Source organism: Dipodomys spectabilis, unplaced genomic scaffold (genome assembly GCF_019054845.1).
Source record: "Dipodomys spectabilis isolate Male_0828 unplaced genomic scaffold, ASM1905484v1 ptg000019l, whole genome shotgun sequence".
In the NCBI taxonomy this organism is placed as follows: domain Eukaryota; kingdom Metazoa; phylum Chordata; class Mammalia; order Rodentia; family Heteromyidae; genus Dipodomys; species Dipodomys spectabilis.
Genome location: NW_024870696.1, coordinates 9,809,799 through 9,824,937, shown reverse-complemented (window position 1 = coordinate 9,824,937; position 15,139 = coordinate 9,809,799). Strand labels below are relative to the sequence as shown.

The 15,139-nt window shown below is 35.2% G+C and overlaps 2 protein-coding genes across 2 annotated transcripts; both read right to left on the bottom strand.

Annotated features, from left to right (window-relative positions):
- Positions 1–2,912: 2,912 nt before the first annotated feature.
- On the bottom strand, positions 2,913–3,887 carry LOC122103874 (olfactory receptor 14K1-like). The gene has a single exon (XM_042674564.1). It carries the CDS (start codon positions 3,885–3,887, stop codon positions 2,913–2,915), a length of 975 nt encoding a protein of 324 aa, XP_042530498.1.
- A 10,301-nt stretch (positions 3,888–14,188) lies between these two features.
- LOC122103873 (olfactory receptor 2G6) lies at positions 14,189–15,139 on the bottom strand. Its single transcript, XM_042674563.1, has one exon. The coding sequence runs from the start codon at positions 15,134–15,136 to the stop codon at positions 14,189–14,191; it is 948 nt and encodes a 315-aa protein (XP_042530497.1). The 5' UTR covers positions 15,137–15,139.

Here is a 15,139-nt window from a genome sequence, read left to right as displayed (position 1 = left end):
AGTTCTGAAGTAAATGCAGACCTGAAAGTTACAACAGATTTTTGATAGTCCTAACCCCAAGCTCACTTACAGTACAAGGCTGAACAATGTTAGTTCTGTCATACTGATTCAGTTTATCCTCTCTGAGTAGATAAAAGGATCATGGTTCAAAGGCAGCCTGGCAGGAAAGTCTGTGAGACTCTTATCTGCAACAAGTGGCTCAAGTGGTAGAGCGCTAGCCTTGAGCACAAAAAGGTTCAGGGACAAAACCCAAGCCCTGAGTTCAAGCCCCAGTACCAAGAGTGACAGAGATATAGGCAGACAGAGAATGCTTACTAAACAAATAAATAAAACCTGAATACGATTTATCCAAACATGTTCAAAATGTAACATAGGACAATAAGAATTGCAAATGTACAAGGCAATATAATTTCGCTAAAATTTTACACTCAAATGATTAAACGTCAAGAATTCAAGACCACTGTTTAAACAATTATTAAAAGTATTTACCTATAACTCCTATGCCCTGCTATAAAGTTTTTATATAGTATGAACATTAAGCATAATAATCTCTGTAAATATAACCAGTTACAAAAGTGAAATAAACTGAAAAAAGCAGTATTTATCAAATTTGATTTATATTGCACTTCACTTGCAGTTCTTATTATATCTGTTTTTCAGAGGGTAGTACTGGGTTAGAACTCAGGGCTTTGCACTTGCTAGATAAAGTGCTCTATCACTTGAGCTATGCTTCCATCCTTTGCTTTTTTAATCTGCTTATTTTGAGATGATGTCTTGCCTTATGCTAAGAATTGTTTGGACTGTGATTTCCTACTAATAGTTTCTGCATAGCTGATATGACAGGCAGGTACCATTAGACCCAAATGTTTTTACTGAATTAGTCTCATGAGCTTTTATGTTTGCGCTTAACTGTAAGAGCAATCCTCCCAATCTTAGCCTCCCATGCAGCTGGGAAGACCAGCATGTACCATGTCACCCAGGAAATGATTGATATAAATATACCATCTCCACAGGATACTTGAAATTCAGCAAATATTATAAGGAATGAGATTTTCTGTAATTTGCTGTTTTCCTAAAGTAATTATTAGTTTTGTTGACTTACTCTTTTTACAAAGTAACTAATTGTTTCACATCCAAACGCAGATGAGATTTTGAACTGATACTCTGTTATTCTTCTGACTATAATTCTCTTTCTATTAAAAGCAACAGCAACAACTATAGATCACCAGGTAATTCTACTGTGAATAAGAAGATCAAGGACATGAGTAGCCACAGCATATTCACAGTAAAGGATTAATTTTAGGGCTGGGAAGTTGGCTCAGTGGTATAGCGCTTGCCTTGTATGCATGAGGCCCTGGGTTCGATTCCTCAGCACCACAGAAGCAGGAAAAAAAATCCTGAAGTGGTGCTGTGGCTCAAGTGGTAGTGTGCTAGCCTTGAGCTGAAGAGCTAAGGGACAGCACCCAGGCCCAGAGTTCAGGCCCCACGACCGGACCAAAAAAAAAAAAAAAGGATTAGTTTTAACCTAAAGATGAGGACAAAGCTTTCTCTTAATAATTTTGCCAAATAAAAGCTTTAAGATAACATAAAAAATTTCCCAGCCAGGCACCAGTGGCTCATGCCTGTAATCCTAGCTACTCAGGAGGCTAAGATCTGAGGATCGCAATTCAAAGCTAGCCTGTGGGCAGGAAAGTCCGTGAGACTTTTATCTCCAATAAACCACCTGAAAACCAGAAGTGGTGCTGTGGCTCAAGCAGTAGAGTGCTCGCCTTGTGCTGAAGAGTGCAGGGACAGCGCCCAGGCCCAGAGTTCAAGCCCCACGTCCAACCAAAAAAAAATTTCCCTATGTCTTCAGATATATGAAGCCCATCCACATATTTTAAAAATGATTCAATCATATTCTCTTTTATCTATAATGTGGTCCTTTTCTTGAGTCACTAGCAAAGTCTCTGGTAATTTGTTTCTTTTGGCTCAGGGGATATTTCTGTTTGATAATGATCTTCAGAGGAGAGGAAAACAGGACCCAATTAACTCCAAAAGTTCACACAGCACTGAATAACAAAAATAATGTTAGCTATGAATGCTTGTAGTGGATGACTAATTTACAGGACTAGTAAACTTAAGGAGAATAAATAACTCTTAATCATTTGAAGAGTGGTTTGGATGTATCAGTGTAGACCTAACTTGAGACAGCATTATATATAGATAGATAGATACAAATATGTAATATATATAGACATATCTATATCTATATATATAAATCATTCCAGACCATTCCATTTTATCTGTAGAATGTAGAACACAGGCACTCAACACATTCACACACACACACACACACACACACTCAAAGAGAGGGAGTAACAGAAATTATAATCTATTCAGCTGTGAGAAAAATTTAGAGAATGAAATATAAATCATTTCATTTATAATGCCAAAATAGGGTTTGGGCTAGTGGATTGGTGGTAGTGTAACTGTGTGGTAGGCCCTTTAAAAATGTTATGCAATGTATTCCCAGATTTTAAGCATCTTGAAATAGCTTTCTTGTATTTAAGCCTGTCACAGAGCTTGTGAATAGCTTATATAGGTCCTGAGATGACAATTGTTTCAATCTGGTCTTATTCTAGAATTTTTAAAACTCTTTTATTATTATGATGATGATATACAGAGGGGTTACAGTTACAATATATAAGTCAGGTAATTAGTATATTTCTTTTTGAACAATGTCATTCTTTCCTTCACTATTTCCCTGTTTTTCCTTACCACCCCCCAAGTTATATAGCTCATTTTCAACATAGTTAGTCTAGAATTGTTAAACAAAATATTTGCTTAAAATACACATTGAACTAGTTACATGATTGAACTCAGAACCTATGAGAGTATAAAAAGTTCCTGGAAATAATGAAATAAACATATCAGTAGACCTTTCTAGATATGAGTGTATTGTTTACTCCATAACCCTTGTAATGACGCAACTTCCATAAGAGCTTCCACACAGACACTTTGATTTCCTTATTTCTCAGACTATATATTATCGGGTTCAAAGATGGAGGCATCACAGAGTAGAAAACTGATATCAAAAAGTCAGCAAGACATGGGAAGTCAGGGACTGGCTTCAAATAAGCAATGGCACCTGTCATTAAAAATGTAATCACAACTATGAGATGAGGCACGCAGGTGGAGAAGGCTTTGGACCGGCCTTGTAATGATGGCATTCTCAACACAGTACTGAAGATGTAAACATATGAATTCCCAATGCACACCAAGCAGAACAGCCCCCATAGGATTGCAATGGCCACACTAACATCAATAGTGACATGCCTCTTAGAGCAAGAAATCTTCAGTAGAGAGGGGACATCACAGAAAAATTGTACGAGTCTTCTGGAGCCACAGAATGCTAAAGAGAAAGTTCCAGCTGAGTATAAGACCCCAAAGAGGCTCCCAAACATCCAAGAAACAGCCACCATCTGCAGACAGAGTCCCCTGTTCATGATGACATCATAGCGCAGTGGGTGACAGATGGCCACGTAGCGGTCATAGGACATGGCAGTCAGTATGGAAAGCTCTGAACTAACAAAATGAATCACCAAGAAGAGCTGACACACACACCCTGGAAAAGAGATGAGGCTCCTATGGGTAAAAGAGTGCAGAATGAGGTTAGGGACTGTGACTGAAATGAGGCCTGCATCAAGGAAGGCCAAGTTCTTCAGGAAGAAGTACATGGGGGTGTGAAGACACGGGTCCACTGTGACAAGGATGAAGATGAAGAGATTCCCCATGAGAGCCTCCAAGTAGATCAGCAGGAACAGAAAGCCATGGAAGACCTGGAGCTGCTTGTCGTCAGAGAACTGGGTGAGGAAGAAGTCCATCTGTGCTGTGTGATTGGTCATGGCGTCCACTGTATTTACCTCACATGAGCCCAAGGAAGGAAGTGTATGCAGGTCCTTCCTCTTGTCTAACAGAACATATTCATTCCTATAAGAATTCAACTATGTTGTATTTATAAAACACAAACACTTTTACTTTCTGTTTTTTCTTTTTTCTTTGTCAGTTGTGGGGCTTGAACTCTGGGCCTGGGTGCTGTCCCTCAGCTTTTCAGCTCAAGGCTAACACTCTACCACTTGAACCACAGCACCATTTCTGGCCTTTTCTGCCGGGGCTAAGGAATCAAATCCAGGGCCTCATGCATGCAAGGCAAGCACTCTATCACTGAACCACCTTCCCAGGCCACCACACTTTTACTTTCTTAAATATATGTTAAAGTTTTGTGACCCTAAAGTACCATTTCCCCTATGTGTTAGGTCAATTAGACACAGTAAAAATTGAAAAAAAATATTTTTCATTGAGCCTTATATTTACTAATTATGTCTGAATCTTTATTAACTTTACCCTGAATTGTTAACTGATTTTTTAAAAAAATAAAATAATTGTTATAGCATAATAAATTTGTAAAGCAAGTTCAGTTTTATTTTGCCAAGAATAAAAATATTGTCTATTTTAAATTTTACAAATGTATAACAAAGCTGATGGTAAAAAGCTAGGTGTATAAAAAAGTTGAAAATGAGATTTGTAATTATGTGACTACATCAGTATAATAACATTTATTGAGGATGAACAATTTATAATTTATGGGTGATGAACAGTTTATAAATATGGAGCTGATATGAGCCATACTAACCATTCCCAACCAAAAGTCTGTTTACAAATGTACTAATGTACATCCCCTCTCCCTTTCTCTGTCTCTCTCTCTGTGACTCTTTCTCTCTTATTCTCTTTCCTCTCTCTTCCTTTACAATCACAACGTGGGTATCCAGTATTATTATCATTGATAGGAAAGCACACAGCACAAAATCCTACATGCTAAAAAATGTTACTTATTGTAAGCAGAATTACTAGTTATTTGTACTAAGTAGAATTACAGAACTGGTGAGATGCATCCCTGACTAAACATTCGTCCTTGGATACAGATGAATCATTTAGTGAGTGGGAAAAAATGGCATATAAGAATTCTTTCTTGGAGATAATACAGGATAATTTTAGTCAAACAAAAATTTTTAATCATAAATTAGGCATTTACCCTTGGACTTTATTTAAAAATAAACTTCACTTAAAAATATATTTGCTAATTACCTCAACTGAGATTCATCCAGCTTGCCAAGACTTCTTAGGTGGTAGAGAGAGGAATTCACACCAGCTCTGGGTGAGGCAGCAAAGAGTTCAGGACTCCTAGACTTCAGGGAGAGAGCACACATATCAAAATGAGAAAATTGCTTTCACCCTCAATAGTGTAGAGTCTAGCAAGGAAACGGATAGCATATCTAATCATTGAAAGGCTCATCAAGTGGGCATTTTGAACAGATGATTTTTCTGAAGAATAAAATAATGTATCCAGGTGCTTTTGGATTACATCTGTAATCTTAGCTACTCAGGAGGCTGAGATTTGAGGATCATGGTTCAAATGCAGCCGGGTAGGAAAGTCCATGAGACCCTTATTTCCAAAAAAACACCAAGGAGCCAAAAGTGGATCTGTGGCTGAAGTGTTAGAGTATTAGCCTTGAGAAAAACAAAATGAAACAAAAAACCCTCAAGGAGAATGCTTAGGCACTTAGTTCAAGCCTCAGAATCAGCATGCACGCACGCACATACACACACACACACACACACACACACACTCACTCACACACACACACACACACACACACACACACACACACACACACACACACACATGTTTGAAAGGCCTGAAGGTGTTAATAGTTTGCTAACTAAAGTGGGCAAGAGCCCAACTCTTCAGTTAGAAGAGTATATCTGGTCCAGATTATTAAGAAGTCCCTACATTCATGTAGAATGTACAGTAAGATATGAAGCATTATATTAAAAATATTAGTATATCTTAGTTGTATTAGGAGAATTCAATGTTATTTCCATACTCGCATACAATTTGACCCAATCAACTCACTTCCATCTCTCTTCTTTATCTTCCCTGCATGTGTGTGTAGGTGTGTGTGTATGTGTGTGTGTGTGTGTATGTGTGTGTGTGTGTGTGTGTGTGTGTGTGTGTGTGTGTGTGTGTGTGTGTTGGTTCTAGGGCTTGAACTCAGAGCCTAAGTTCTGTCTCTGAGCTTCTTTTTGGTCAAGGCTAGTGCCACAGTGCCACTTCTGGCTTTTTCTGGGTAGTTTATTGGAGGTAAGAGTCTCACAGACTTGACTTCTCCATCTGGCTTTGAAAGGTGATCTCAGATCTTAGCCTCTGAGTAACTAGGATGACAGGAGTGAGCCACTGGCACCTCGCTTCCCTCTACTTTTAAAAAAATACTTGCAACAGGTTTAATTTGTCTATCTCCATGAATGTAATGTAATTTGATCACATTTACCTCCTTTCACCCGCTCTTTTGGCTCCCCTTACTCTTACTGGTACCTGAATCCTAATTGAACCTCTTATACTGTCTTTGATTCAATTATTTTTTAATTGCTCAAATTCAGTGACTATTCAAGGCACTTTCAAGAGTGATTCTTAATATTGTGTTTCACTCCCTGTAAAGCCCCATAACAGTCCTATCACAAATACTGGACTCATCCCCATTTTATGCATGGTAAAAGAGGGTTAGCCATCTTAAAAGTAAGGCTTCTGCCCACACTAAGTAATGGATAAAGACAGCCTTCAGCTATCTTCAATTACTTTCGTTTGTAAAGTTATTATTCTCTATGAAAGATGACTATTTAATGCTAAAACTAATTTTTGTTGTGAGGATTTGCAAGTAGCTTTTATTTTCTTATTTTAAGCATTAATAATTTTAGATTCAGGTCAAATTAAAATATAGTATACACCATCAATCCTACAGGGCACCAGATCAAATATCATAAATTAATCTTCTAACGTGGGTGCCAGTTTCATTGTGGCAAACTCCAGCGTAAAAGAGAGGACTCTGAGTTGCTTCTTACACCAAGAAATGACAACAGTTTCTCAGGAAGAAATGCTAAATACCCTGAATTGACGTTAAACATTGTATGAATGCATAACATTATCTAAAATTATCACATTATACCCCATATAATAATGCAATGTAGAAAAAACATTTTTATGAGTTTCTAAGATAAACACTTCAAAGTAAATTCAGATTTTACCTGGATCAACTTCTTGCTGGAAATTTCTTACATGTAATAAAGACTTCTGTGTATGTTCATAAGATTGTATTTTCTTACAATCTCATGAAGTCTCTATTGACACAGCTCCAACACATTATAAATGCTGAGATGCTCTTTTATCTATAGAGATCCTCTATTACCCATAAGGTGGGAGAGAAAGTCAGGGCATTTTAGGTTGACTGAAATCCCCTTTTTAATGAGGTTGAAATAATTTTCACTTCACTCTGCATCACCCTCTGGGAAACAGTGGACTGAGGACAAACAGTTCTCATGGGGACCATGACACAGTTCTTCATGGAGCCTTATTCACTATGATCATCAATGTGTGCAGCCTGGCCCTGTCCCTCTTACCTCTCACCTAGTGCTCCTGCTGTGGCTTTTCCTGTAAGATCACTGAGGGTTTACCTACTTCCTGACCAGAAAACCACCATGCACTGCCAGTGCAACTTGAGTTCTACTGTAATTTAACAATTTGTTCTTATGTTTTAACTTTGTGACAGTTCAATTTCAGTTCATATATCTATCTATCTATATAAAGAAATTTAAATACAGTGACAAAAGGGGTTATACTGTGGGGGAGGGACATACAAAGCAACAAAGAAATCATCTCATAAATATGTTAGAAATAATCGCAAGAAAGAAAAACCATTTGAATCCTTATCTTTCTGTATTTGATGTTGGTATAATTTGTGGAGGGGAAGGGAAAAAACAAATTGTTTGAATAGGGATACAGGTGGACCCATTTTGCAACAATGAGATGTACAAGTCGTTATGTCGAAAACAAACTTTACAACTCTGGCTGGAGGGTGGGGGATGGGGGGGCTGGGGGAGGTGGGAGATGGGAAGGAATGGAAAGGGGAAACAAAGGAGGAGGCAACAATGCTTGATAAGAAATGTACTCAATACCTTGCCCATGTAATTGTAACCCCTCTGTATGGTATTTTCACAATAAAGAAAAGAAAAAGAGAAATTTAAATAGAATTGAAACTCCTTTATAAAACTGTTTGAGTAAACAAATAAATTTAGATAAATGTTTTCATCATGTAATTATTTGTTTTGGTTGGTTGTGGGGCTTGAACATATTCAGTTCTAAATAACAAAGGACGGCATTCAGGAAGAAGATATAAACTTTTTGTATTAAAAATTTGTGCTATTTATTTGTACTATTTATAAATGTAAATTTAAAAATACTTCTGTAAATAACGCATTCACAAAACCAATATGTCAATAGTTGTATATATAATTTAACTTATTATGGCAGGAAAAATTATAACTGTGAGAGGAGCAGCTCTGAAAAAGCTTGATTCCTCACAAAAATCACCCAATTAAACATAAAATACACATTTGAGTTTCAAATGAGTTTCAAATAATATGGTTTTTTTGTTAATAAAAATCTTTGGCTCAAACTCAGCAGAATACAGTAACAACAAACTTCCTAATAACTAAGATATTTACTCTATTTTCCTTAAAAACACTTTGGTTTTGTAAAACTACTGTTTCAACCATATTTTATTTATGAATTTAGATTTGTTTCATAAGATATGTAAAGGAAAAGCTACATATGTATGTGTTTATTATAAGTATAAATACGTATAAAGGATTATTATTTACTATTTTTCTGAATCCCTTTGTGTCACAATGAAAATTTCTAAAAATCTCCTTAAATTACTTTTCTTTTTTTGTTGGTCATAGGGTTTGAACTGGGCTGTTCCCGAGCTCTTCAGCTCAAGGCAAGTGCTCTACCACTTGAGCCACAGCGCCACTCTCAGTTTTCTGGTGGTTTATTGGAGATAAGAGTTTCACAGCTTTTCTGCCAGGGCTGGCTTTGAACTGTGATCCTCAGATCTCAGCCTCCTGAATAGCTAGTAGTACAGGCATGAACACCAGCACCTGGCCTTAATTACCTTTTTTAAAAGTAAATTTGTACCTATTCTGGGTCTTGAACTCAGAGCCTGAGTGCTGTCCTTGAGCTTTTGTGCTCAAGGCTAGTGCTCCCTCATTTCAGTCCACAGATCCACTTCTGGCTTTTTGCTGATTAATTGGAGATAAGAGTCACAGGAAGTAAGGGCTAGCTTTGAACTGCAATCCTCAGATCTCAGCTTTCTGGGTAGCTAGGATTATAGGCATCAGCCAATAATGTCTAATTTATGGTCCTTTTAATATTTGTGGAAAACAGTATCTCCCCTAAGACCTCATCAACCTATCCTGCTTCATTTGCTCTCAAAATGATGTTGACTCCATTTAATCTAAGAGGAGTAGTACAGAAGATGGACGGTCCATCTTTTACATCTTTTACATGTAACACCACTTCATGCTAAGAGTGGACTGCTGATCCAGTCTGGAAAAGTTTTTTTTTTCTATTTAATTTAGGAGGTGATAGGAGAAATAGAGTTGTAAGGAAATTTAGTTGACAGGTTGTCCCTATCAGGACAAGGAGATGCTCAGGATCAGAAGATATCAAGCTATTCTATTAATTAAGAGAGAAGTCAAAGGCATGAGTGAAGAGAAAACAGTATTTCCTATACAGATACTGATTTGGATTTTAATGAAATCATAAAATATTAGCAGAATTTCAAAATATGTAGATTTAATATATACCTATATTACATAAACAGCTTACTAGCTTGATATCAACTATAAAGATGGCACCTATATCTGGTTGTTTTCTATTTTGGATAAGAATTTTCAATTTACAACTATGCTTTAAGGATGAGGTTTAACTTTGGTACTGAACACCTCTCAGGGGTTGATTTTAAATCCTTTAATGATTCATAAGTATAAAATTATTTACTCCTTGATCAATATGGCTGTTTTTATGGAAAGAACTTCAGAGAAATGTGTTTTAATTTTGAAATGTGAATCCAAATGTGTTGCATCTAATGGTTTTGAAAAATAAGCAGATTTTTTTTGCAGAATATTTCTCCAACTATCAATACAAACTTTTACCATCATGTCCTCCATCATAGTCATATATAGAAAGAAAGGCTTATCTAAATCTGAATTTTCATGGTCAGGATAGCTGTCATTATACTTTTAAGTTCAAGAAGCTTTTTCTTGTTTTCTGATTTACTCCAAGAAGAGTTTAAAATCAGGTAATTAATTGCCTCTAGAAGGGACTCTGTTAATACTTCAAGGCTGTAATTTAAATCCTGTATAACATAGCCGTTTCCCCAATTGTCCTTTATATTAAGAATGCCTTTTATTTTAGAGTCAAAAGTTACTCCCTACCGAGTAAAAATGTAACTTAGATAATTTTACTTTTTGTTAAATATATATGTATATATATATATATATATATATATATGTCTTTTGTAGAGACACAGTACCCTACAGACCCCAAGAAATAAAGATCATATGGTTCTAGACAATAAAGCCAAGACCTACAATCTGTGTTGTTTCAGTTTCAATAAGTTTAGGGCCTGACACAATGCACAGAGCTAGAAAGAATAGAGGTTTAGTCTCCTGGCTATTTTAATATCAGCTTTAATGGTATCCTTTATAAAACTAGGACCAAGATTACAGTAGTTGAAAACATGTATTTACTAGTATTGTAGAGTGAAAAAGCTCAGGGACAGAGCCCAGTCCCTGAATTTGAGCCCCACACCAAGAAAAAAGAAAAAAGAAAAAAAGAAAAGAAAAAAGATCAGATAATAGCTAAGAATATATTTTTGACAAACTGAAAGAAAAGGATTATATAACAGCCTTTATAAATATATTTTATCTCAATATTTATTAATATGTAATTATATATAAAACATATATAATATAGCATGCATAATTCATAACACATAATGCAACTTTATTACATTATCAAAAGAAAGAAGTAGCAAATGGATTTACACAGGAGTAAAGTTTCTATGTTGCACGTGAATTCAGTTAGTACAAATATAGAGAATATCATGACAGATAAAATTATTTATTATTCATTCATGGCTTTAAAATCCTCTTTAACAAACTTGGAGTCGGAGGAATGAATGTTATAACACTGAAAACAGCAATACATAATTCCACTGCCAAACAAATAGCTAATTTGAGAAATTAGATTATTATCCTAAAATAAAAGTAAAGGCAAAGTTGCCCCTGTTACTAATTCTACTCTGTGTTATACTAGAAATCCTAGCTAGTGCAGGGTGAAGAGAGGAAAATAAATGATGGATAGATTGGAAAGGCTGGATTTTATTGATCTATTCATGGATTATATTAATAATTCCAAAGAGCTGTAAAAAAACGGTATTCTCATAATAAAAATAAAAAATATAAATAAATAAATAAAAAATCTTACTACTAATACATGATTATAGTAGAATGTAAGGACCCATATTTGATATGCAGAAGTCAACTCTCAAACTAAAATGAATAGAAACAAGATATTAGTGTGTAGGTTGAAAAAATCTAGTAATTATATGTAGAGAAACAAACTTAAAAATTAGGAAAAAAACTGGTATTTCTTCAACTAGATAAAGAGTAACTGTGAAAATTCCCTGGGTAACATTTCTCTCAAAGCTCAAGAACATGACAAATACCCATTTTTAATTGTGACTCATAATTAATCAGTTCTTACTTTCCAACATGCCATTTGGATCCACAACTTTAGGGTTATGTTGGGCATTGATTGGAAACCACGCTTTGATCAGAAAAGAAATTTGATTTTCAAACCAATTTTTATGATTTTGAACACTGTCAGAAGTTCTGTTAAAGTAGTATTGCTTAGAGAATGTTTCTAGAATCACCATCAGGCTACCAAGTAACCATTAATCTAATTCATGTCCCTGAAATGGACATGTTTATATATGCTACAGGATTATCACGTAGGCATTTTGCTGTTTTATTTCACTTATTTTCATGTAGTATGCCTCAACATTGCAGTTCTTTTTATTGCAAAATAACATTAAATTTTATGAATAGTCCATACTGTGTGTAAACACAACTTATCACTCGATGGACTTGTGGGCATTCATAGTACATATTCCCACTACATATGGAAAAGGGAATTTCAATCAGTATGAATGGATATAAAAATGACAAAGATGGAAGACAGAACATAAACCAGCTGGAGTAACTGTGTTTAAAGACTTTAGTTAAAATGTAAATGCAATCAGAAGATATAAGGAAATTAAAAGCACAAAACCTAGAAATCTAGAATTGATAAGTTCAACATTAATTGAAAATAATAATCAGAATAAATATAAAGAGTTATCACTATACAACTAAATCAGAAAATAAAAACTGGTAAAGGAAAACATTCTAAAGAGAGAAAGAACCTCAGTAATCTGTGAACCGACTTTTTCATTTGAGTATATAGAACTATGGTAATGGAACAGTTGTAAATTTTAAAAATTAGGTTCAAATAAAAATCTTCAGGTCCAGGAAGCTTAAAATCTTAGCCATTAAAAGCAGAATGAAATTGATTATAAGATGCATCAGAATCAAATTGAATAAATAGATAAATTAATAATCAGCCAGAAAATTCAATTTTATTATTTACAAGAATCCTTAATTTTCTTAGATAGAAATGACATCAAAGCAGTAGACAGAAATAATTTCCCTCAATAATCTGTCCACCTAGGATTCTGTATGACTCAATGTAGCTTTGCAAATGAAGATTATTTGAAGGTGAAAATATGCACAGGACACATGGGTCAAATGGAAAGCAAACAGTACAGAACAGATGCTCATCCAAATATCTAATCATCACATTAAAAATAAATGGAGTAAAGACTATTCTATTGTAAATATATGAACATATATCTTGAATATTATAAATTGTGTTGTAATATACAAATGAGTATAGATATAATTATAACATAATTATTGAAGTCTTTAAGATATATAATCATAAGGAAATCCCATCATTTATAATAGTATATATGGACCTAGAATGTATTACACAAAGTGAAATGTCCACACATTAAATGTATAATACTACATATTTTCATCTATATGTGGAATGTAAAAGCTGCATGTAGTGAAAAAAGGTTAACAGTGGCAGTCTTTAGTAAGGCTATGCTCTGGGAGAAAATGGAACAATGTTGGTCCGTGGAAATTTACACTAGAAAGAGAAATTGCATGTGAGTTAGCTAAATTATACTTGGTTAAATTATATGTAAGTTAGTTAAATTACACATAATAGTATTTATATGCACATATATTTACATATAACATAAATTATACAGTAATTTCTATAATAGTGCATATTGCATATACTTATATACACATGGTTATATACATATACATTTTGTTATATACAAAAACAATATACATATTACATATGGGATGTAAAAGTTCATGTAATTATATATGTATTCAATAATCATGTACACATATTATAAACATAAAATTAAATTCAGTTGCATTAAATTGTATATGTGTATCAAAAGATCAACGTACATCTTATCTTTTATTATTGTACTTTGAGGCAAAATACTTAAATTAAAATTAAATATATTAATGAAGTAACTACTGTAAAGAAAAAAGTCAAACTTGACAAAATTTAATGTGCGATTATTCCTGTATAAGATAGATGGTATTTAAATAGAAATGTAAATGGACAAAATTAAAAGGACAGATTTAAAAGAAAACTGGTAGAGTTATAATAATATATCATGAGCAATATCAAACTTGAGACCGAGAGAGAAAATATTTAATAACAATAATAAGGGAAAATAGTATATAGTACGTCTATTAATGTATTCATATTGTAGCAAAATATTGAGCCAAAACAAACCTAGCATCAAAAATGTATTAATAAATATATTTTGAAATATACATACTTCTTTTTCCGTAATTAATAGGAAATTTATCAACTGGGCCATAGCATCAGACAGTGATAAAAAGAACGTTCAAGTGAATGACATTATTGAGAAAGAGCAAAAGGATGTTTGTAGCTACACCATAGATTCTAGAGAATGAGGAGAAGATTGGGAACAAAGAAACATCATTGTGCTTTCGGTGGTTTAGAATAAAGGGTTCTTTTAATAAACTTACTGATGTTGTACAGAAATAGTGCAAATAATCCATGATTGCTGTGCAAAGTGATAGCAGCAGCTCATAAGGTTTCTGACCCCCAAACACTTCCCTTCAACGTTGCCCTCAAGGCTCCTTTCACGTCTTTGTTTCTCAGAGTATAGATAATAGGGTTTAAAAGTGGAGTGACTATGGTGTAGAAAAGAGATACAAACTTTCCCTGGTTTTTGGACCTACTTTTGGCTGGTTGAAGGTACATGAAGATGATGGTCCCATAGAAAATAATGACCACAACCAGATGAGATGAACACGTCCCAAAAGCCTTTTTGCGCCCTGCAGCTGATTTGATCTTCAGCACAGCTTGAGTTATAAAGCCGTAGGAGACCAGGATGAGGGACACGGGGATAATTAGAAAGACCACACTGGCCACAAAGAGCTCTGCCTCGTTGAAAGTTGTGTCCACACAAGCCAGTTTGATGAGCACGGGCACCTCACAGAAAATATGGTCCAGTTTGCGGTGACCACAAAGAGGCAGCTGCACAGTGAGAGAGCACTGGATCAAGGATGTGACCAGGCCACTGAGCCAGGCTATGCTGGCCAGGCATGTACAGAGCTTGGGGTGCATAATGGCTGTGTAACGCAATGGTTGGCAAACCGCAGCATAGCGATCGTAAGCCATCACTGCCAAGAGAACACATTCGGACGAACCCAACCCCATGGCTACATAGAGCTGGGCTACACAGCCACCGTAACTCATGCTCTTGTCTTTTCTGTTCATGGTAACCAGCAACTGTGGGGCCACACTAGTGGTAAAACAGATGTCCACACAGGAGAGATTACTGAGAAAGAAATACATAGGAGTGTGAAGCTTCGGGTCCAGGAGAGACACTAATATGATGGCAGAATTCCCCAGGATGTTCAAGATGTAAAAATGCAAAATGATAACAAAAAGGAAGCTCTCAAGCAGAGGTTGATCTGAAAATCCCAGGAGAAGAAATCCTTTTTGAGAGCTGTTATTGCCTTCTTCCATTTC

What these genes read in the sequence shown, in the direction of transcription:
- LOC122103873 (XM_042674563.1), bottom strand. Translation starts at nt 15,136, where the DNA reads ATGGAAGAAGGCAATAACAGCTCTCAAAAAGGATTTCTTCTCCTGGGA.
- LOC122103874 (XM_042674564.1), bottom strand. Translation starts at nt 3,887, where the DNA reads ATGACCAATCACACAGCACAGATGGACTTCTTCCTCACCCAGTTCTCT.